This window comes from Macaca thibetana, chromosome 4 (assembly GCF_024542745.1).
Source record: "Macaca thibetana thibetana isolate TM-01 chromosome 4, ASM2454274v1, whole genome shotgun sequence".
Classification (NCBI taxonomy): domain Eukaryota; kingdom Metazoa; phylum Chordata; class Mammalia; order Primates; family Cercopithecidae; genus Macaca; species Macaca thibetana.
This window is the reverse complement of record NC_065581.1, coordinates 151277576-151299924: the sequence shown is the minus strand read 5'-3', so window position 1 is coordinate 151299924 and position 22349 is coordinate 151277576. Positions and strand designations below refer to the sequence as shown.

The 22349-nt window shown below is 35.9% G+C and overlaps 1 protein-coding gene across 1 annotated transcript in view; it reads right to left on the bottom strand.

Annotated features, from left to right (window-relative positions):
• Nucleotides 1-3443: 3443 nt before the first annotated feature.
• HDAC2 (histone deacetylase 2) overlaps nucleotides 3444-22349 on the bottom strand; it is a 31442-nt gene continuing 12536 nt past the window's right edge. The window contains exons 3-14 of the mRNA XM_050786654.1: nucleotides 21966-22083; nucleotides 19913-19987; nucleotides 19307-19445; nucleotides 16232-16373; nucleotides 12457-12549; nucleotides 12271-12379; nucleotides 8723-8863; nucleotides 8081-8189; nucleotides 6996-7126; nucleotides 6077-6232; nucleotides 4424-4481; nucleotides 3444-3817 (exon numbers count right to left, since the gene is read on the bottom strand). Coding sequence (XP_050642611.1) covers nucleotides 3787-3817; nucleotides 4424-4481; nucleotides 6077-6232; nucleotides 6996-7126; nucleotides 8081-8189; nucleotides 8723-8863; nucleotides 12271-12379; nucleotides 12457-12549; nucleotides 16232-16373; nucleotides 19307-19445; nucleotides 19913-19987; nucleotides 21966-22083 — 1302 coding nt within the window. The 3' untranslated portion in view covers nucleotides 3444-3786. The remainder of the gene's footprint in view (nucleotides 3818-4423; nucleotides 4482-6076; nucleotides 6233-6995; nucleotides 7127-8080; nucleotides 8190-8722; nucleotides 8864-12270; nucleotides 12380-12456; nucleotides 12550-16231; nucleotides 16374-19306; nucleotides 19446-19912; nucleotides 19988-21965; nucleotides 22084-22349) is intronic.

The following is a 22349-nucleotide window of genomic DNA, read 5'->3' as shown; positions in this document are numbered from 1 at the left end:
ATTATAGTGAAGAGACCCTAAGTTATTGAAATGATTACTACTTGTTTTCAAAAGCCCCTATCATTTATATCACAATGTGAATAACAAATATTACCAATCCCAGTTATCAAAAAAACTTCAGCAGTATTGCTATATCAAAACCATAAAAAAAACAGAAGATGCAGGTGACTAACTTCAATGTAAAAACTTCAAATAATCACCCACTGACAGAATGCTAGTAGCTCTGGTAGAAGGGCAAAGCTTAGATATAACTAGCTTAGAGTACCAATGCTGACTTAGAACAGTGTCCACCCATGCCACAGACAACTGAGACAATGTGGCACCTTCATTAAATGAATTAAATAACTTTTGAGTTAATGTCTTAGTTTACTAAACCTGACATGAGTTTCCTCAAACACTTGCCAATAGTTGCTTTCTAAGTCTGTAACATGATAGGTTTAGGTCAGGTACAGTGGCTTATGCCTGAGTCAGGAGAATCGCTTGAGCCTAGGAGTTTGTGACCAGCCTGGACAACACAGGGAAACACCGTCTCTCCAAAACAAAATTTAAAAATCAGCTAGGTGTGATGGTGCACACTTGTAGTCCCAGCTACTTGGGAGGCTGAGGTGGGAGAATACCCTGAGCCCAGAAGTTCTAAGATGTAGTGAGATACGATCATGCTACCACACTCCATCCTGGGTGACCGAGATCCTTTCTCTAAAAAAAAATAAATGGCCAGGCGCAGCAGCTCACGCCTGTAATCCCAGCACTTTGGGAGGCCAAGGCGGGTGGATCACGAGGTCAGGAGTTCGAGACCAGCCTGGCCAACACAGTGAAATCCTGTACTAAAGACACAAAAAAATTAGCCAGGCATGGTGGCAGGCGTCTGTAATCCCAGCTACTCAGTAGGCTGAGGCAGGAGAATGGTTTCAACCCAGGAGGTGGAGGTTGCAGTGAGCCGAGACTGCGCCACTGCACACCAGCCTGGGTGACAGAGTGAGACTGTCTCAAAATAAATAAACAAAATATGTTTTAAAAACGAGGTTAAAAAGTAAGTCTCTCTATAGCTTTTTATTTACTGAGGTTAAAGATCTTTTCATATTTACAAACTGTTTCCCAGTTCACATCCTTATACATTGTTCCTCTACTATCTTTACATATGAGCCTTTTGACCTGGGATGTGTTACAAATCTGCCTCCCACTGTCTCTTGTCATTTTTCTTGACTTGGCTTCAAAGTTTTTGTTGGTCCACTGAATTAATTTTTGTTATCAAATATATCATTTCTTTTATAGTTGAGTTTGGTGTCACACTTAGGCCTTCTCCAATCCATAATCCAATCCATTTGCTTTAAGAGTTTAGGTTTTTGGTAGTTTTATCTTTTCCTATTTAAATCTTCTAGTGGAGGGCAGAAAACTCCTGGGTTTTTTTCCATTTGGTTATCAGTTGTTATCCTAATTCCACTTACAAAATAATGTCTGTCCTTGCCAATTTCAAATATCATTTTTATCCTACATGAATTTTTTAAAGTATTAGAGTATTTTGACATCCTACTATGTTACACTTACCTTACTAGACACCAGAACCATAGCGTCTTTACAAATTATTTCTAGAAATTTTTGTTATTACAAATGGGGGTCTTTGTTCTTCTAACAGATTTGGTCACTGTTACTGATTTCTGGATATTAATGCTGTACCAAATCACCTTGCTGAAATTGCTTTAATTCTCTTGAGGTGTGAGTTGTATATAACAAACTACTTAGAAAAACAAAAACTCTTAAATACACCCAAGGAGATTCAGTATAGTATTAAAGTGTACAATTTCAGCATGTTCACACAATGGAATACATAGCAGTCAAAATGAACTATACTTAACATGTCTCAACAGGGGTAGATCAGAATATTGGATGGAAAAAAGCAAAGGGCCTTTGTCTCCCAGCACCTGAGTACTGAGCTCAGTTCCCATCTTTACTGTCCATCTCCGGGATCTCCTAGGTGACTCTACCACAGCCCCCACTGTCCTGTGAGCTGCAGGTACTGGGAGATCCATAGGGAGGATGCCGGAACATCTGGAGCCTGGGAAATGGTATTTTCTTATTTGAAACTGAGGATCATCATGGTGGACAGGAGGCACGGTGGGAGGAGGGCGAGGGATAAGACTACAAATAGGGTGCAGTGCTCGGGTGATGGGTGCACCAAAATCCCACAAATCACCACTAAAGAACTTACTCATGTAACCAAACACCATCTGTACCCCAATAAGCTATGGAAAAATAATAAAAAGAAAAAAACGAAAGTTACAGAATTGTCTAAATGTAATACCATCTGTTTCACCAACACTAAATACATTTAACTATCCTCCTAACCAAGGGACTAAGTTCCTTAGTTCCTAATGTCATAAAGGTTTACAGGTTGATAACAAATACGTAGCTAAAGTACAAAAACATGGGTAAAACATGCACAAAAACATGGATAAAATAATCACAATAGTGATTACTTCTTAAGGCTGGGATTACGGATGACAAAAGTACACGAAGAGAGCTTCAACTTAGGTGTATTTTAAGAAAAAAACACTGAAGCAAATATAGCAAAAGTAAAATATTTGTTAAATCTGGGTGGGTGCACAGCTGTTCATTACAAAAGTCCACGTGCTATTGTGAATGTCTGAAATATTTAACAGAGCTGTAGAGAAATATTTTCTCTCTTAATATTTTATCTCAAAAGAATCAATTTGGGCCTAACAAAAAAGGAGATTTTACTGATTTTGGCAAGTTCCTAAAATGTTTTGTCTTCTTTGCACATCTTAGTAGCAGGAATTACCCTCACTTGTCTGCTTCCTGGCACTAGAATGTAAGCTCTGAGTGAAAGCATTTTTCCATTATTCAGTTACACTCCCAGTCTTAAAATGGGCAGACACACAGTAAGTAGTTGTTGAATGATAAATCATTTGTGTTTACTTCCTTGACTTAGAAACCTGGATGTCATGTAACTAATAACGGAATCTGGATGCCATGTAAATGCAGTAAAAGAAACAGGTTTTGTCTGAATAGCAGGTTCCATTATAACCCAGCAACATACTAAACAGGCAAGTATGGTCAACACAAGTTCTGGTCCGTTTCTTCTTTCAATTCAGAATTTCCATTTCAATTTTTGAGGATCTTTGGGTCAGCTCAAAGAACTCCTACATCTCAACTGTAGAGTCTGTATTATTATTTCATAAATTGTAATGGGATGTTAATCTTCACTGATACTAACTGGCTAAGTTATAGAGGGCAAGGTGGTAGAATTTCTATTGCAAAAATAAATAATAATTACTATAAATACTCTTCCCAAAGAAACAGCAAATAAGATATCTTTCGAGCTGTAATTATTATCTTTCATCTAGAGTGTATTGTAAGTCTAAAGAAATGATGTCATTAGCCGTTGAAACAAGATTTCATATTGTAGTAATAAACAGACAAAAGACAATCCAAGTACAATTTTTTAATAAAGATAATTACAAAAGATGGAAAAATCAGCTCAGAAAGGCCAATTACTTCTTTAATAGATCAGTTTTTTTGACATAATAACTCACATCAATTTTAAATACTATCACATAAAGCATGGTGGAGAAAAGAAATTTTGCTTCATAATTAGAAAAACTCACAATAAAACTTGCCAAGAAAAACAAAAACGAAAAAGCCATTTGAAAATAAATACAGTCCATGCCAAAGTAGTATAAAATGAAGCCAGAAGTCTTCAAAAAGAAAACATTTTCCTTTCAATATTTTCTTTATAATGATTTTCTGAAATTGGTGAGACTGTCAAATTCAGGGGTTGCTGAGCTGTTCTGATTTGGTTCTGTTAAAAGAGGCAATGTGAAATATCAACAATGGCACAATCTCGATTTCAATGCACTGACCTACTCTATTGATCAGGTCCTGTAGGCTCATGCTAACAAACACATTAATTGATAATGTCTTAAGTGTTTCTGGATAATTAATGCCTTAATCTTTCTAGTGATTTTATAATCATTCCAAGTTATCCTGTAAAGGCTGGCACAAAATTATGTATGCTCAAACTTTTACATGCTTTCTGACAATAAAATCCTCAACTGTTTTTACTTAAAATTGTTTCTTAAACGTACCTATCTCACACTAAAAAAATCATGTACACAGAAATAACACCATGAAAACCATTAAGTGCACATATAAAAGACAATAGCAAAAAAGGATCTCAGATAAATGATGTATAAAAATACAAACTGACTTAGTTTATATTGATAAACCAATAGGTAAGATGGCATATGTTGTCTTATGTACCAATACAAACTAAAATTCAGAGCACCTCATAATGATGTTCTAAGGTTCAGTCTAGTATTTCTGAAGTGTGTACACACACACACCAATAAACATGTTTAGCATTTTTATAGTATGTAAAAAGTACTCAATAAGGAACATCATTTACCCTTTGGTATCTGTTTTTTCACCACTGTTGTCCTTGGATTTATCTTCTTCCTTAACGTCTAAAAATAAAGATTGGGAAAAGATTAAAACCTATTTTGAAATATAAAATGTATATATATTATTTCAAAATATACTTTATTTTTAAAATATAAAAAAGGATCATGCAATCTTATTATTAATGAATTAGGGTCTAAATAAGCTTTGTGTTGGGTGTTTCCTAAACGATGGCAGTACAAGCTATGAACAGTCACTGGATTGGGGTGGGGAGGAAGAGAAAAGGTGGCCCTAACTCTAGGTTTTGACCTATAGATTTAAAAAGTGTATTTCATTTTTCTGTAGGCTGAAGAAGTTTAACAACTGCAAGGCCCTATCAGAAGAGCCCCATCACCAAATAGAGGGTTTATTTTTTAAGCACAGAAAAGATAAAGCTTTTAAAAATGAGAACACCAAAAAATAGACAAGACGACGACATAGTGAAAATGAAAGAAAAGAAAAAAAGTTAGAAAAATCCTACAGCTAAAGTCAAGTCCTTACCTCAGTCATGGCTTGAATTTTTGGATGTCAATCAGTATACAAATATAGACTGAAGCCATCATTATAATACACTGCGAAGTTAAAATTATAAAATGGTAGATAGAGAACTGTATGTAGCCTATTGAGGAGTGAATTCACAAGGAAAAGAATAGAACTAGATGTGTCAGATGTTACAAATTACGAACTCTCTAGTTAAAAAAAAAAAAAAAAAAAAAAAGAGCCAGCTTATTCACATAACTTCAATTTGATAGATACAGGAAAAATTGGATCAGTACCTCTAAATCAGTTTTTCACATGCTACAGGATAAAAATTAACAGGTTAACTAAAACGTGTGCTCATCACCATTACCTGCATTAGGAAATGCATCAAGCGCTGAGAATATAAGTATTTAAGATATTGTGTTCCCTAGCCATGAGCAGCTCAATCTAGCAGGGAGACAAAATCCTGTGAGGTGCTATAATATGTGTTAAATAAAATGGCAGAGGCATGTGTAAGTGTTCTGGGAAGTCAGATGAAAGGTAACAGATTCAGGTAGCAAATTCAATTGCCTAAAGCTAACACAGCGTTTTAAGGTAAGGCAATGTATCAACGTATTAACTCCTTCCTAACCCACATCCCAAATCCCCTCCTAGCTTTCCTCAGAGCTTTTAATGTTTTCTTCAATTTCTGAACAAAATCCATTATTTGACCTTTTTCAAAATGGCAAAACTAGTCTAAGGGTATGTAACTCTTCTTTGTGTTTTCTCCCATTAAATAAGCTTTAGGTAGTTAAAAATTACCTTAGAAGTTCAGTTCTGACCATGCATTACAAATAGATTCATAATTACTTTGTCCTCTTTCTTACCCAATCTCTATCACAGTACAATGTTTACTATTTTAAACCCACGTTATCAAGAAGATAAAGTTTCCTATATTATTAAAGCAAACAGGAACAATAACATTTATATAAAAGCTTTAAGAGCTAAGCACCACTTACATGTAAGAAAAAAGAGAGTCATCTACCTAGCATACTTCCTCCTTTGATACTTGTGAAACTGACTTTAGGATCCCATAAACATTACAATGTAGCTCAATTTTTAAAATTTACAATTAAAATAACTACCAAGAAACAAATCTGACCTGCTTTTTTGTCCTCTGTTTCTTTCTTATCTTCTTCAATTCTAGCTTTCTTTGCTCCTTTCTTATGATCAGCCACATTTCTTCGACCTCCTTCTCCTTCATCCTCAGAATCTGAGAATTCTTCATCACAAGCTATCCGCTTGTCTGATGCTCGAACTGCACAAAAGATTTTAATAAATTTTGACAAAAAGAGTCATAGGTTTTATAATCATTATAGCATACTCATACAAACGCACCAGCAGTTACCACATTTAAAGGTAAAGGATAACAGATGCCTAATGATTTTAAAATTTGAATGGAATGAATGGTTTACTTAATATTGAAAACTTTTCTTTCAAGTATGAAGAAATGGCTCAAAAACACATAATAAAAATTGGGGGAATTTCTTTTTCTTTTAAAAATGCTGAAACTCTGAAGGAAAAAAGTGTGTTTTTCTAATGGGGATAGGAATAATATCATTACTTAAAAAGTAGCATTTTATTTCAGAGCTGAGAGGTGAAGTAGACCAAAAAAAGTACCAATACCAAATATGTTAGACAGTCTATACCACTACATGTACCATTATGCTACAATCTAACCATCATATTAAGTGTAATGAGAAGTTGCAAAATCAAACAGATGTTTAGTTATTTGGTTCACCCTACTTCAGATAAATGAGATGTCTTATTAATTGCCAAATATACTGAAGTGGCTAGCTTTTGATAACTTTCAATCATGTATGTATATCCAGCCATACAAACTGAAACTGCTGACACCCAAATCAGGTTTTGAGATCAGGAGGGTAAATCTCTGAAAGTGGCAAAAATGACAATAATAGTGTGCTCGTGAACATGACTTAACAGTGAAGTTCTTAGGCCACTAAAACCTTCAATTTGAAGTATCATTTTGACAAACTGGAAAAATAAAGGCATTATCTTACTAGAAATTCTCTTGTCTGGATCTTCTCCATCTTCATCTCCACTGTCTTCATGAACAGCATCTTCTGGAATAGCTTGCATCTGGACACCAGGTGCATGAGGTAACATGCGCAAATTTTCAAATAAACGCTGTCTAAATTACACACGCAAAGTTTATTAGACAAAATTCAATTTCTTTGCAGTTCTTACATGCAAGAGAAAATATTTAGCAAAAAATTTCATCTTTGGTCTAGCTAAACCTATAAATTAAAAGGTCTCTCTCTGTTGCCCAGACTAGAGTGCAGTGGCAAGATCATAGCTCACTGCAGCCTCAAACTCCTCACTGTAGCCTCAAACTCCTGGCAATCCTCCTGCCTCAGCCTCTGCATTAGGACAACAACTGTACGCCACCATACCTGGCAAATTTTTAAATGTTTTGCAGACAAGGTCTCACTATACTGCCCAGGCTGGTCACAAACTCCTGGTCTAAAGCTATCCTCCCATCTTTGACTTCCAAAGCATTAAGGTTTATAAGCATGAGCCACCTTGACTGACCAAGGAGGCATTATTTTAGTCCCCCATTTCAATGAGGGGAAAACACAAGCACAAAGGCAGGTGAACTTATCAAACATCATACAGCTTGTTTGTGGTACAGAGGTGACTCAAACCCATGCTATGTACTATAATGTCTCTACTTTGCTTGTGGAGACAAAGCCTTAACAAAATGTTTCAGACAATGAAAATAACTTATAGTGCGCCTTGCAATTTTCAAATACTTTTCAACTAATAAAAAAATATTATTTCCATTAACTGAAGAAATTAACTGGCTGAACACGGTGGCTCATGCCGGTAAGCTCAGCACTTTTGAGAGGCAGAGGTGACAGGATCACTTGAAGCCAGAAGTTCGAGACACCCACCCTGACAAAAAAATTTTAAATTAAAAAAATAATAATAATAATAATCAGTAACTTAATGTTTCAAATCCTTTAGAAAGAAACAAGAGAAATGTCTAATAAAGTTAAAAGGACCCATCATACTTGGCCCTCTAAAGCATCCTAAATCTTTGTCAAGATAAAATGTTTATCAAAACAATTCAACGATTTCTTACTTTATCTTTTCCATATATTCTGGAGTGTTCTGGTTTGTCATGTTTGAAGGACTAATATGCAGTTTGAAGTCTGGTCCAAAATACTCAAAGTAATCATTATACGGCAACTCTATTGAAAACAATAAAATAGAGTTACACATTACAAGCTGAGTTTTCACAAAAATCCATGCACAGAATCCAGATTTAGGTGGTGAAATAGTTCCAAAGAAAAGGTTTAAAAGTGAACATAAAGTGAATGTTCTCCTATTTATAAAGAATGGCACTTACTCTAATCATCCATCCATCCATTTTGATATACAGTCTCTGACTTTCAACGGCTTGACTTACAGTTTTCTCGCTTTTTTGTCACAACTTCAATGTCTTGTATTCAATAAATTACAAGAGATATTCAACATTTTTTTTTAACAAAACAGGCTCAGTATTAGATTATTTTGTCCAACTGTAGCCTAACCTAACTGTTCTGAGCATGTTCAAAGTAGGCTGGGCTAAGTCATGTTTGGTAGGTTAGGTGTGTTGTATCAATCTTCTACTTATCATACTTTCAACTTATGATGGGTTTATCAGGACCTAATTGCAACATAAGTGGAGGAGCATCTGTACTGACAGTTCATACAATAAAGATATCATAATAAGAACACTTACCATTGGGAATCTCACAATCAAGGGCAACTGCAGTCTCATATGTCCAACATCGAGCAACATTACGGATTGTGTATCCACCTCCACCAAGCATCAGTAATGGTAAGTTAAAAGTTTTTACAACTTCTACACATTTAGCATGACCTAAGACAAGAAGATTTGGGTAACAACAAAATCTGCATACTGCAACAGTTTGAAAAATAAATTTTAAAAAGATAGTAAGTGCAAATGTTATTCAACCAAAATGGTTTTCCAAATATTTAAAAAACAAATAAAAATGTAAAAAAGTTCGAGTCTAAAACTCCTTTCCAAACACGTTTCACACAATAATACATTAAAAAATTAAGATTAACTAGCTATTTAAAAGTTTTTAAACACTATTTTACACTTTTTAAAACACTTTTATTTAAACACTTTTTAAAAGTGTCCCTGATGGAAGTCAAGTACACAATTATATTAAGACTATAATATGAACATACACCTATTTTATTAACACAGAAAGATGTTCATGTAGGGTTACATGGTGAAATTAATCAGGTTACAATAAAACATTATGTATAATCTAAATTAATTTTTATTACCACTTCTTTCCTTATGGACATGTGTAAAATAATTACGGAAAGCTAAACAACATAGTTTAACCCTGAGTTAACTTTAGGTAGTGGTACTGAGTAATTTTCATAACTTAAGAGTTAAAAATATCTATTACTATTTTCAAAAACTTCTTCAACTTCTATGTGTAAAAATTTAAATATAATATTAATAGTAAACCTAACATAAAAGTAAATATTTTCTGTGGATACATGTCTTAATTCAATAATCATTTATAAGTTACCAGTAAGTTCTCCTTGAGGAATATTACCAGTTAGGCACATAACTCAATCTTTAAAGAAGAAAATCGTTTTTCTATATTTCTTTCCAATTCAGAGTTAATTTTACAAAGTTTATCCGTTCTCTTCATGTAACTGTATACTGTGGGAATTTTCATTAAGCATTCTTCAATAGTTGCCCTATGTGATTTACATAATTCTAGCACCCAATTTTTATTACTGCTACTAGAAAAGTTTCTTATAACAGATAAAAACCATTTGGATATTTTTAAAGACAAAACAAACATACAAAAAGTTAACTTACAGGCTTCCAAGTCAAGACAGCTGGCTAAACAAAGAGATGTTTACTTTTCCTTCATTCCAAAACTCGACAAAGATGACTGGAAAGGGATTTTTTTAAAGGCCAAAATTCAGAAAAATGAAGAATGGGAGAGAATACAAGAGCAAGAACATAGCTGATGGGAGCAAGGAGATGGACAAGAGATAACTAACTTCAGCAGATCTGAAAAAGCTGAATCAGGCCGGGCGCGGTGGCTCACGCCTGTAATCCCAGCACTTTGGGAGGCCGAGGCGGGCGGATCACAAGGTCAGGAGATCGAGACCACGGTGAAACCCCGTCTGTACTAAAAATACAAAAAATTAGCCGGGCGCGGTGGCGGGCGCCTGTAGTCCCAGCTACTCAGGAGGCTGAGGCAGGAGAATGGCGTAAACCCAGGAGGCGGAGCTTGCAGTGAGCCGAGATCGCGCCACTGCACTCCAGCCTGGGCGACAGAGCGAGACACCGTCCAAAAACAAAACAAAACAAAAAAAAAAAAAAAAAAAAAAAAAAAAAAAAGAAAAAGCTGAATCAAAGCTGGCAGTAGAGAAACTCAGAATGAAGTTTAAGACTTGGGAATTACAAATATCCTTACATGCTTTATACAACTGAAACACTATTAGCTGAAATACAACGTTAATTTTTCTCTAAGAGTGAAATGATTATAAAAACTATTAAGTACAAAAACATTAAGGACTTTCATGTCTAACAGGAAAACTGATAGTTAATACACACTCTTAAGAGTACATCAGGTAGATTGTTTTAGAAAGTTTATAGGCCGGGCGCGGTGGCTCAAGCCTGTACTCCCAGCACTTTGGGAGGCTGAGACAGGCGGATCACGAGGTCAGGAGATCGAGACCATCCTGGCTAACACGGGGAAACCCCGTCTCTACTGAAAAATACAAAAAACTAGCCGGGCGAGGTGGTGGGTGCCTGTAGTCCCAGCTACTCGGGAGACTGAGGCAGGAGAATGGCGTAAACCCGGGAGGCGGAGCTTGCAGTGAGCTGAGATCCAGCCACTGCACTCCAGCCTGGGCGGCAGAGCGAGACTCCGTCTCATAAAAAAAAAAAAAAAAAAAAAAAAAAAGTTTATAAACATTTTGAGGCAAAAGATGGTTATTAACACATTAAGTTACATGCTGTTCAACCACTGCTGACCTACAAAGGGACAATTAATTTAATATCATTTAACTTAATGTAGAATAACAGACTATACCATAATTCTAATACAGCTGGTATAGTAGCAATTGTAACATTAAGTAAAGAAGCTTTTAATATCTGTATTTAGTTATCCAATTCCATTAAGACCAGCAGTTGTTCTGGAGAAAGTTCTATCTGAGAATTCTCTACATCTTAGAGAATACAAAGCAGAGTATCAACTTGCTACCTAAAAGTTCACATGGAAAAAAACCTCTAAAATCATACACAAACACTCATGATAAAAATCATTTCTAACCAACAAATAAATTTTAAGATCTTATTAAATTTCAGATTTATTCTTACACCCTAGAAGTTCATTCCAGAATGGTGATATTTTGCTTTGGCCTAGACTTCCATCATATGCTGACTTCAACACGTGATCAAAATTTAGTATGTACTGCAGCACTCCTAATCTCCCACACACTTTTTATCAGGAAGCTACTTGAGAAGGCGCTCCACGAAAACATGAGAAAAAAATTAACGACAGAGAATAGAGCCACCAGGGAGAACCAATACAACAGAAAAAAAGCAGAGAACAGCTATATGTCCCGCCAGGTCTACCAAAGACAGTCATCCAAACATGAACAGATGAGAAGGCTGTTTTTCAAGAAGGTAAAAGTGACAGAATACTCAATGTATCTGAACATATGGAGATACTGAGACACCAGTAGTTTAGCAATAAGTGGAGAGAAAACTAAGCAAATGTGAAACTTAGGAACAATTATTCGGCAAAGAAAACTTAGATAAGCTGAAAAGTGTTTAAAGATGCTGCTGTAAACACTAAATGTCACAACCAAATTCTGATTTGTAAAAAATAGAGATGTGGGAAGGGTTACAAGTATGCTGTGGGCAAAGTGGTGAGGAGAGCTAAACCCTCTTCTTCCTTAATGAGAATAATCCAATTAAGTAATAAAGTATGCATTGTTTTATTGACACTGAGTCAACAAAAACATTCGAAAATAGCTGCCTTGGGTTCAAACTACAATAAACTAAAAAACTAGTCATATACAAATGTACATATAAATCTGCCACAATGTAACAAGAATAACTCTAGTCATATATACAACAGACAAAACCCCAGGAAAAATGCAGAGTATAGTGTTAAAACAGCAGGCAAGAAATTACAATGAGAACTTTTATGGGAAGTTCTTAGGTGGAAGAAAAACCATTTTTTTTCTGGGAATACCACCCTTTGAATTGCTTACCTTTCACTGTTAGATTGAAACAACCCAGTCTATCACCAGATAATGAGTCTGCACCACACTGTAATACCACAGCACTAGGTTGATACATCTCCATCACCTTTGAGATAATCTACACACAAGATAACAAATGTTAGCATCTCCAATAACATTCTGAAATTCCATTCCAATTTTGAAAACAATACTTACAGGCTTAAATATCTGCCCATATGACTCATCATCTATACCATCTCTCATTGGAAAATTGACAGCATAGTATTTGCCTTTTCCAGCACCAATATCCTAAAATACATAAACAGATCTTAGAGAATATTCTATAACAAAAAGTTTGACATTTGCTTACTACATTTTGAAAAGACTAAGACTATTAAGGATCCAATTTTGAATTCATCTTAGAAGTTGAGACCGGAACAATCAAATTGAGAAAGGAAATAATAAAGAACAAATAAGTATATGCTCCAATATTTATAAACTGATTGTAAAGCACACAAGAACCATTTTCAATTAATCTGTAGTGATTATTTTTGAGAGAAAAGAAATTTAACACAAGCAGTTAAAGGCAATGAAATTACATTATTACCTTAAACCAGAAAATCCATCATAAGCAGAATATGTAAGATGGCAAGGCAACTTTATGAGTAAACCTGTGGAAAATAAATGAAGCCAAAAAACCCTGCAGGACAATCATCCGCAGAATCCTTCTTGTGGTTCACAATCTGTTGGTATGAGTTTACTTATGATGAAAGAACGACCCAGACTTTCTCGAAGATTTAACAGCTACCAACTAAAGCACCAGATTTGTTCTTTTTTTTTTTTGAGATGGAGTTTTGCTCTTGCTGCCCAGGCTAGAGGTGCAATGGCACGATCTTGGCTCACTGCAACCTCTGCCTCCCAGGTTCAAGCAATTCTCCTGCCTCAGCCTCCCAAACAGCTGGGATTACAGGTGTGCGCCACCATGCCCAACTAATTTTGTATTTTTAGTAGAGACAGGGTTTCTCCATGTTTGTCAGGCTGGTCTCAAACTCCTGGACCTCAGATGATCCGCCCACCTCGGCCTCCCAAAGTGCTGGGATTACAGGTGTGAGCCATGGCGCCCAGCATCAGAGTTGTTCTTTAATTGGACTTCAAATAAATTTTGTTTCTACTGGTTGAATGAGTATCACTCCAGGCATTAATCTCTCTCAAAAGACACAAAGGTTCCAGCTACATATACTCTTAAATGATATATACACGTATTACATATACTTATTTGTATATGTTATGCATTTGTATGTGTGCGTATGCATTTGTGTGTTATGTATTCCTAGAAGATACTGTATAGTACAGATATTACTACAAACTAGTATTTTAACTGCAATACCGAAGGATTAGGAGCGTGCCACTCTTTTTCTTTTTTTTTTTGATGGAGTCCTGCTCTGTCACCCAGGCTGGAGTGCAGTGGCGTGATCTCGCCTCACTCCACTCCAGTGAGCCAAGATCGCCTCCTTGGTTCAAGCAATTGTCCTGTCTCAGCTTCCCAAGTTGCTGGGACTACAGGTGCATGCCACCACGCCCACCTAATTCTTTTTTGTATTTAGTAGAGACAGGGTTTCATCACATTGGTCAGGCTGGTCTCGAACTCCTGACCTCAGGTAATCCACTTGACTCAGCCTTCCAAAGTGCTGGGATCACAGGCACGAGCCACCGTGCCTGGCTGGGGTGTGGGGTGCCTAATTCTTATGTGTGTTAAATTATAATGTCTGAAGATCCATGAATTTTTAGGATTACTAGCACTTGTGCAAGTTCTTCCTGAACCTCTCATGGAATGGTCTTAGCTTCAGTTCAATTTCACAAAAGCAAAATTTACCCTCAATATTAGAGTTATGAGACCCATCATCCAACGAGGGGAAAGCAAGCAAAATTACACACCTCCTCTCCCAATTTTTCTTGCAGTCTAAATTTTTATTAAGATTTAGTAACTAAATATAAGCCATACAAATATGGAAAAGACAAAGTATAGTGAATCTTTACACTCCTACTGCACAGTTAAAACACAGACGAAATATATTTTTACTCTAAGATTTCAGAATGCAGAAAAGTTGGTCAGCACTTCTCATCCTAACTGCCACTAACTAGCTGGCAACTCAGAGCTGCTGCCCTTGTTAGACTAAGCTTTATCTTTTCCAGGTCTCATTCTGCAACTGCTACTACGCCACCTTTCTTTCTTCCACTGACTACTCGAATTAAAGCAAACAGAGTTTCAACAATGAGCTAAGCTCAGCGTAGCCTTCTTTTCAGCATTAGAATGAATTAGCAGGCAGAAAAAGCGAGTGTTTATTAAATTAACATCCAAAGATACAGGTGAGTTACACAGAAAGTCCAAATACAGCTGTACGTATAATGTAATGACTGATTTTAATTCTCTCACAAAATTATGGGGACATGCTTAAAATATTCAAATGTTATCCTTAAAACATCATTTAATACAGCGACTATAAAATCTTAAGAAAAAGAGATGTTGAAAACCAGTCTCAAATCCTTCTAAAACATGCATTCTCTAATATTTTCAAAAACTTCAAACTGTAAGAATTATGAATAATAACTGAGAAGAGACCATAGTGACATTCACCTGTCAGAAATTACATGAGGCTTCCATTTTCCACTTCTGAGATAAACTAGGATCATACTGCAAAGATACTGTCTTATTCTTTAAGCTTAAAACAGAGAAGACTTTTGCTTGACTTCCACTAGGATGTAATGGTTGCTGACAAATATATTCTATCGGTTTACAGCAGTGATTCTCAAATCACCCAGTTTCTGGGCCCTAAGAATGTGTATTTCTAACAAGTTCCCAGGTGATGCTGGTCTGCTTTCTCCTCAGTTTAGGGTCCACTGTTTGAGAACCACTAGTCTGTATGACCAGGTGGCGAAAAGGATAAATTGAAGGAGTTTACTGGCAAGGAACTGAAATTACAAATCTGCAATTTTAAAAGCTAAATAATTTAAACTCAAACCAAACATTTGACCTCCCACCCATTTGTAAGTATGGAAAAGTTTTACTAAGGTAACTCTTTTACTCAAAGAGTTTACTGAGAAAGGATCACATTGTGGTCTAACAAAGAAAAGCCATACAGCTTAATAATACTTTATGGCAACTCTTTAAATTCTGGTTGCTAAACTGTAACGACATACCATAGACGTGAAAAATAACCTTAATAAAATAGTTTAGAACTTTGTTCAATGCCATATAAGACAAATCTCCCATATAATCCAGGTTGAACTAAAAACAGCTGTTTAAATTATTGAATAAATTTCAACATGTGTGTAGTTAGGTTTAAAAAAAGTGTGGTGAGGCAAAAAACCTTCAATGAGCTTACAGAAATAGGATTTGACCAGTGGTTTTCACAGTCATAAAAGACAAGAGCATCAAATGGAAAAAGATAACAGAAATAAAATAGAAATACACTTAATGTAACAGGCAGGCAGGGCTACACTATTCTTTCTCTACGTAAATACATTACCAATTTTAGAAGTTTAAGGAAAAAAAAAAGATTAAAATTAGATCTACTAAAAGTCAAGACCAATCACAAAAGAGAGGAGCAGAAGAACCTAAAAAGACCTAGTCTATTTTATTCCACCGATCCTTATAATCAATAGCAACATAGGCTACCATCAGGTAGTTTTGAAGATTCAAACTGAACATCAAGAGAAGGGCTTCGTGCTTTGTGGATATTCAAAAATATTTATTCAACCAAAGAAAACAGCTGAGAAAAAAAAAAAAAAAAAAAAACAGTCCTTAAGCTCTCACTAAATTTTTGCTTAGTTAGCAACAGTGAATTTTAGCAAATGTTACTGCATATGAAGTAATTTAATTCTGCATACAAGTTTCAAATTATTAACTCAGGAAAAATTCTACTTCAAGTATAAGGTTACTGATCTCCTAGGTTCGTCTCACAGTATTTATTAAGACAGAATTTAGTCTTACCCTCAAGTCTCCTGTGCCAGGAAAGTATTCCCCATATTTATGGAATGATACCGTCATTACACGATCTGTTGTATAAAAAGCTTCTTCAACACCATCACCATGATGAATATCTATATCAATATATAAGACTCTCTGATGATACCTGAAAGCAAATCCGTAAGTTTTTGTTTTTTTCTTTAAAGGTTATAAGATGGGAAGAAGCACCACAAATTCAGGAAACCTATTTTTGAGCTCTAGCATTCCAGGATGTTTAATCACCTTTTAAATTCGGCCTAAAAGGCTATTCAAATATCTGAGGTTTGAGCCTTAGGCCTTTAAATACCCACTTATGGCCCTACGTAGGTTAAAAAATACATATTTACTCTTTGTGAAATTTGTTCCATTCTACATGCTTCAAAAACATAGCACATGTTTCTAATATATGAAAAACTGAAGATTATACCATACTCAAGATTGTTACTTTAATTAAAACACCTCTGTAGTAAATCTTCAATATTATAAAATAGGGATTGGCTAACTATAGCCCATGGCCCAAATTTGGCCAATTGCCTCTTTTTTCAGCTTTGAACTAAGAATAGTTTTTATATTTTTTAAATGGTTTAAAAACAAAACCGAAACAAGAGTATTTTCTGACATGTGACAATTAAAAAATTCAAATTTCAGTGTCCATAGAAAAAGTTTTACTGAAAGATGGCCATGCTCAATTGTTTATTACCCATGGCTCCATTTGAACTTCAGAATTGGTTAGCTGTGACAGAGGCTACATGTGGTACTCTCATCACTTCAAACTGGTGCTTGGAACACCACAGATAACAATGACACAGTTGTAACTCAAACACAGTTTAGGAGCCACATGAATCACCATATCATGACATTTTGTTACCAGTGTATACTCATGTCAAAATAAAGGGAAAATGGACTTCTCATGTCATCCTTCTGAAGTACAATGAAGTGAGATTTTGTTATTAGATGGCAAAGCATTGTATTTATTATGTAATGGTGCCATAGCTGTGCTAAATAAAACAATACAATGTAAATTGATATTTCCAGACTAAGCACTCATGAGACTATTCTCATAAGAATATAAAGAGCGGCCGGGCGCGGTGGCTCAAGCCTGTAATCCCAGCACTTTCGGAGGCCGAGACGGGCGGATCACAAGGTCAGGAGATCGAGACCATCCTGGCTAACACGGCGAAACCCCATCTCTACTAAAAAACACACAAAAAAATTAGCCGGGCGAGATGGCGGTGCCTGTGGTCCCAGCTACTCGGGAGGCTGAGGCAGGAGAATGGCGTGAACCCGGGAGGCGGAGCTTGCAGTGAGCTGAGATCTGGCCACTGCACTCCAGCCTGGGCGACAGAGCGAGACTCCGTCTCCAAAAAAAAAAAAAAAAAAAAAAAGAATATAAAGAGCGTATAATAGTATAGCAAAATTTCTTCACAAAATTTAAAAAACAGAAATGAGGCTGTGATCAAGGTAAAGTTTCTGAGTGGCTCATGTGTTAGATAAGCAAGGATAGCTGTGCACCAAGTCAATTTATTAAATCATGTTTGATTACACCACCCAAAAAAATTGTGTCCAGAGAAATTAAAGTTGTTTAAAACTATTAGCTGAGTGGGCAAGAACTTGCTCAAAGAGGTGAAGACACTGGAACCAACATCAACAGTCAATTAAAACACAAGGCAAATGATTGCAAATGATTTTCCTTTGCTCCTGATGAGCTGACAAGATGTTACACTGATCCTGCTCAATTACTGTTTATTTGAGGAGTCAGTATCAATTTTCAGTGACTGAAAAATCAGCCTCTATGGATAGCATGCATGGAATAACTACAAGCAAAAAACAGCTCAGTACAATATAAAGTAGAATCTGCTAAGATGTGTCATAACTGATGGCAAAAAATAACATTGCAAATGTCCACATTCATAAGTACCTCTACAGATCTCTCTCTCTCAAACTGCAGCCACAGCTAAGGAAAAATAACTCCTGCAGCAACTCAGAGATAATTTTATATCCATCAGTAGAGAACAAAGCCTCATTCACATATGGAAGTTAGGCAGTTAGACTAACTCAACAGGTCAACAAATTTCCTTAAATACTGGTTTCAAATTTTTGTCTTCAATTTACAATTTACAAAATACTAGAACATAAACTTCCAAGGTCATTGTCATTTTTTATTAGTTGAAACTAACTAAAATGAAAACTGCCAAACTACTTTTAAAAAAGGATATTTAATGGGAGTTTTGACATTTACATACAATTCTTTTTTTTTTTTTTTTTTTTTTTTTTTTTTTTTGAGACAGAGTCTTGCTCTGTAGCCCACGCTGGAGTACACTGATATGATCTTGGCTCACTGCAACCTCTGCCTCCCAGGTTCAAGCAACTCTCCTGCATCAGCCTCCTGAGTAGCTGGGATTACAGGCACGTGCCACCATGCCCAGCTAATTTTTGTGTTTTTAGTAGGATGGGGTTTCACCATGCTGGTCAGGCTGGTCTTGAACTCCTGACCTCATGATCCACCCACCTTGGCCTCCCAAAGTGTTGGGATTACAGGCGTGAGCCACGGGCACCCGGCCTTTTATACACTTCTAATTCTTTTTTTAAGGTAGGATCTCACACTGTTGCCCAGGCTAGAGTGTAGTGGCAGGAACATGGCTTCCTGCAGACTCTACTTCCTGGGCTCAGATACTCCCACCTCAACCTCCTGGGTAGTTGGGACTACAGATGCATGCCACCACATCTGGCTAATTTTTTTCTTGGCAGAGATGGGGTTTTGCCATGTTGCCCAGCCTGGTCTCAAACTCCTGGGCTCAAGAGATCCACCCACCTCAGCCTCCCAAAGTGTAGGGATTACAGGCCTCGGCCATAGTGCCTGGCCACACACTAACTCTTAATAATTGAAGATTTGGGCAAACTTCCTGCATTTCTTCATTGTTTTGTAATGAATTCCCAGAAAATTCACCATTAACTATTTCAACCTATGGCTTACCTGATTTTTTTTAAGCCACAGACTTTTATTGTGTTTTAATGAAAACATTTTATCACTGAAAAAAGTACCAATATAAATTAACATACTTCAGTAATTCAAGGATGGCAAGCACAATATCATTAACATAACAGAATCCTGATGCTTCTGATTTCTTAGCATGATGTAATCCTCCAGCCCAATTAACAGCCATATCAGTCTGTTGTCGGTTTAACTTCACGGCTCCAGCTAAGAAGTAGAAACAAGGTAGACTTTTTAAATATTTAACATAAAAAATTAGTACAACGAGACGAAAACCCTACAAGTGTATGCCATGCATAAGAAAGAGCTTAAAATCATAAAACTTAACAGAAATCATCTATGACACAAATAGGAGTTTCTCCTTAGAAAAACATTCTCCCAGAGCTGCGCCCTGAGATTAAATAATGGTTTATGTAGATGGTGGTACTAACAATGATAGCTAGAAGACAAGGGGGATGAAAGAAGTCTGTAAGTGAAAAATGTAAGTTACAAAAGTATTTAAGTCACAATAACAAAACAGAGGTTTGAAAGCAAATTGTACTGTACTATAAACATACTGATTTCCTTTTGTTATCAAAATTCACAATCATTAAAACTCCTGCTTTACACAAATAACCTGGAAGATACACACCAAATTTAGAACAACTTTTAAATCTGATTGTATTAGCACTTACCAACTGAACCACCAGTTGAGAGCTGACAAAACTCAAAGAGTCCATCAAACACTGGACAATCTTCTCCAACATTAACTGTGGAAGATGGATTTCATTAATTTCAACACACTCTGCAAATTAATGAAAGCCTTTTCTTACAAAAACTATTTCCTACAAATACTTTTTTTGCTTGATGCAATCATCAAACATACACTTCACAGTGTAATATAAAGTTTACAACTTTAAAATATATTTATTGTTTTATCCAAGGTAATTACAGTGTTATCTGTGAAAGATCATCATCAAATCTTATCAGGAGTATCTGTGGAATATTTCTGGTCTATTAACAAGAACTCAATAGTTGTCTATGCACAACAGTTCTCATTTAATTAAAACACAGGCTTAAATTTTCTAGACCTTTCCCCTTAATATTACAGTAAGTTAACATTCTAAAAGTAACTTCAATTGCTGTATGATTTACTTTCTTTAAAACTCCTTAAATACGTATTAATATCTGTAACTTTGAAATGCATGTCAGGAAGTTACTAAACCAAAAAGATGTAACAGCTGGTTGCCTATTTCCGTGGCTAATCTTGATCTTGAAAGCTTGTAAGAATTAACTAGGTTCATGGGAGCCAAAATACAGAAGGATATTAAAGACAACAAGGAAAAAACATACACAGATAAATGACACAACATCACACATTTAGTTCCTCAGTATTGACAGAATGAAGGGGATATGGCAGACATATATAACCCTTTCTTAGTCTTTCCCTATGCCCTTGAATTGTAACCTCTTCAAGAATAAGGGTCCTTGTTTTATATATTAATATCTTTGTACATCCTTAAGTCACAAGCACTATAAGAAATACATTTTAGTTTCTTACTGCTCAGATAGATCATAATTTTTTTTTTTTTTTTTTGGATACAGAGTCTCACTCTGTTGCCCAGGCTGCAATAGCGTGAGCTCGTGAGCTCGGCTCATTGCAACCCCCACCTCCGGGGTTCAAGCAATTCTCCTATCTCAGCCTCCTGAGTAGCAGGATTACAGGTGCACGCCACCACACCCAGCTAATTTTTTTGTACTTTTTTTAGTAGAGACAGGGTTTCGCCATGTTGGCCAGCCTGGTTTCGAACTCCTGACCTCAGGTAATCCACTCACCTCGGCCTCCCAAAGTGCTGGGATTACAGGCGTGAGCCACCACACCCAGCCAGGATCATAAGCTTAATATAAGTCATTATTATGCAGGTTTTATATCAATCCTGTTACGCTGTTTGCCCAAGGGCTACCCATGCCTCTTTTGCGTCTAAGTTGGAAACTTCATTGAAAAAAAATAATAATTAAATACTATCTGTTCTAATTATATTGTAGCATTATAACAAATCAAACAAGATACGGTAGAAATGTATATGAGGTTGTAAATATGAGATGTCTAGTACCTACACTAATTTAGTATTATAATCATCACTAAGTCAATCAATACAAACACTAATGAGAATGATCTTCAGTATCAAGCTTTAAGATACTGTTCCAATAATTTTAAGCTGACTTTTGCATTCTACCTTCAAGCCAATTTGTTACCAGTCTCTCAAAATAAAATATTTTTAACCTGTACAACAGAACATTATGTAGAATCAAAAGCTTCACTAACATCTCAACACAGAAAAAGAGATGTGTATTATAGTCCAGGTTAACTGAAGTACACACAAAGAGAAGACAAGAGGTATATGTCAAGCTAAGGCTAATCAAAGTGTAATCTTGTTTTTGTTTTTTGAAGCAAGGGAGCAAGGGAGTGAGGTCTCCCTACCAATATGTATTTACCCAAAGTTATCAGGGGAGCAAACTAGGAGTAGAACAATATCCAAACAGCAGTTTCATGAACCAGTAAGCTTCACATAGGTTTGTTTTTTTTCTTAAGTAGCTTTAGTAGCGTTACAATGACTTTTCAAAGTAGTAAATAATTGTAACATATTAGACCAACAGGAAAAATATTCAGATTTGGATCATTTGAAGCTCCTAAAAATACTAATTTACATTTATCAATGTGAAAATACTTTTTACTTAGAAACGTACATCTCTGCATCTGCTTACTATACTCAGACATATTATCTGGTCTTATTGACCGCAGAAATTTGATATACTCATCACTGTGATATTTTGTCATTTCTTCAGCAGTGGCTTTATGGGGCCTCTGTGAAGAGAAATAAATGTCAGAACTGTGGAATTACAACTGGTTATATCAGTATTATCAAACAAATATACAAATTCTCCTAATAGTCTCCTCAAAAGAACTAAGTCTACCGGAACAAAATATATAAATTCCAAAACCAACCCAAACTTATACATGTGTTTTAGAAAACAGTAATCAATTTCAAAACTAATTCAAACTCCTTTAAAAGCATTACACAGGCATATCAACTATGATTTAATCACTCCTTATTTTAGTGGAAATAGGTT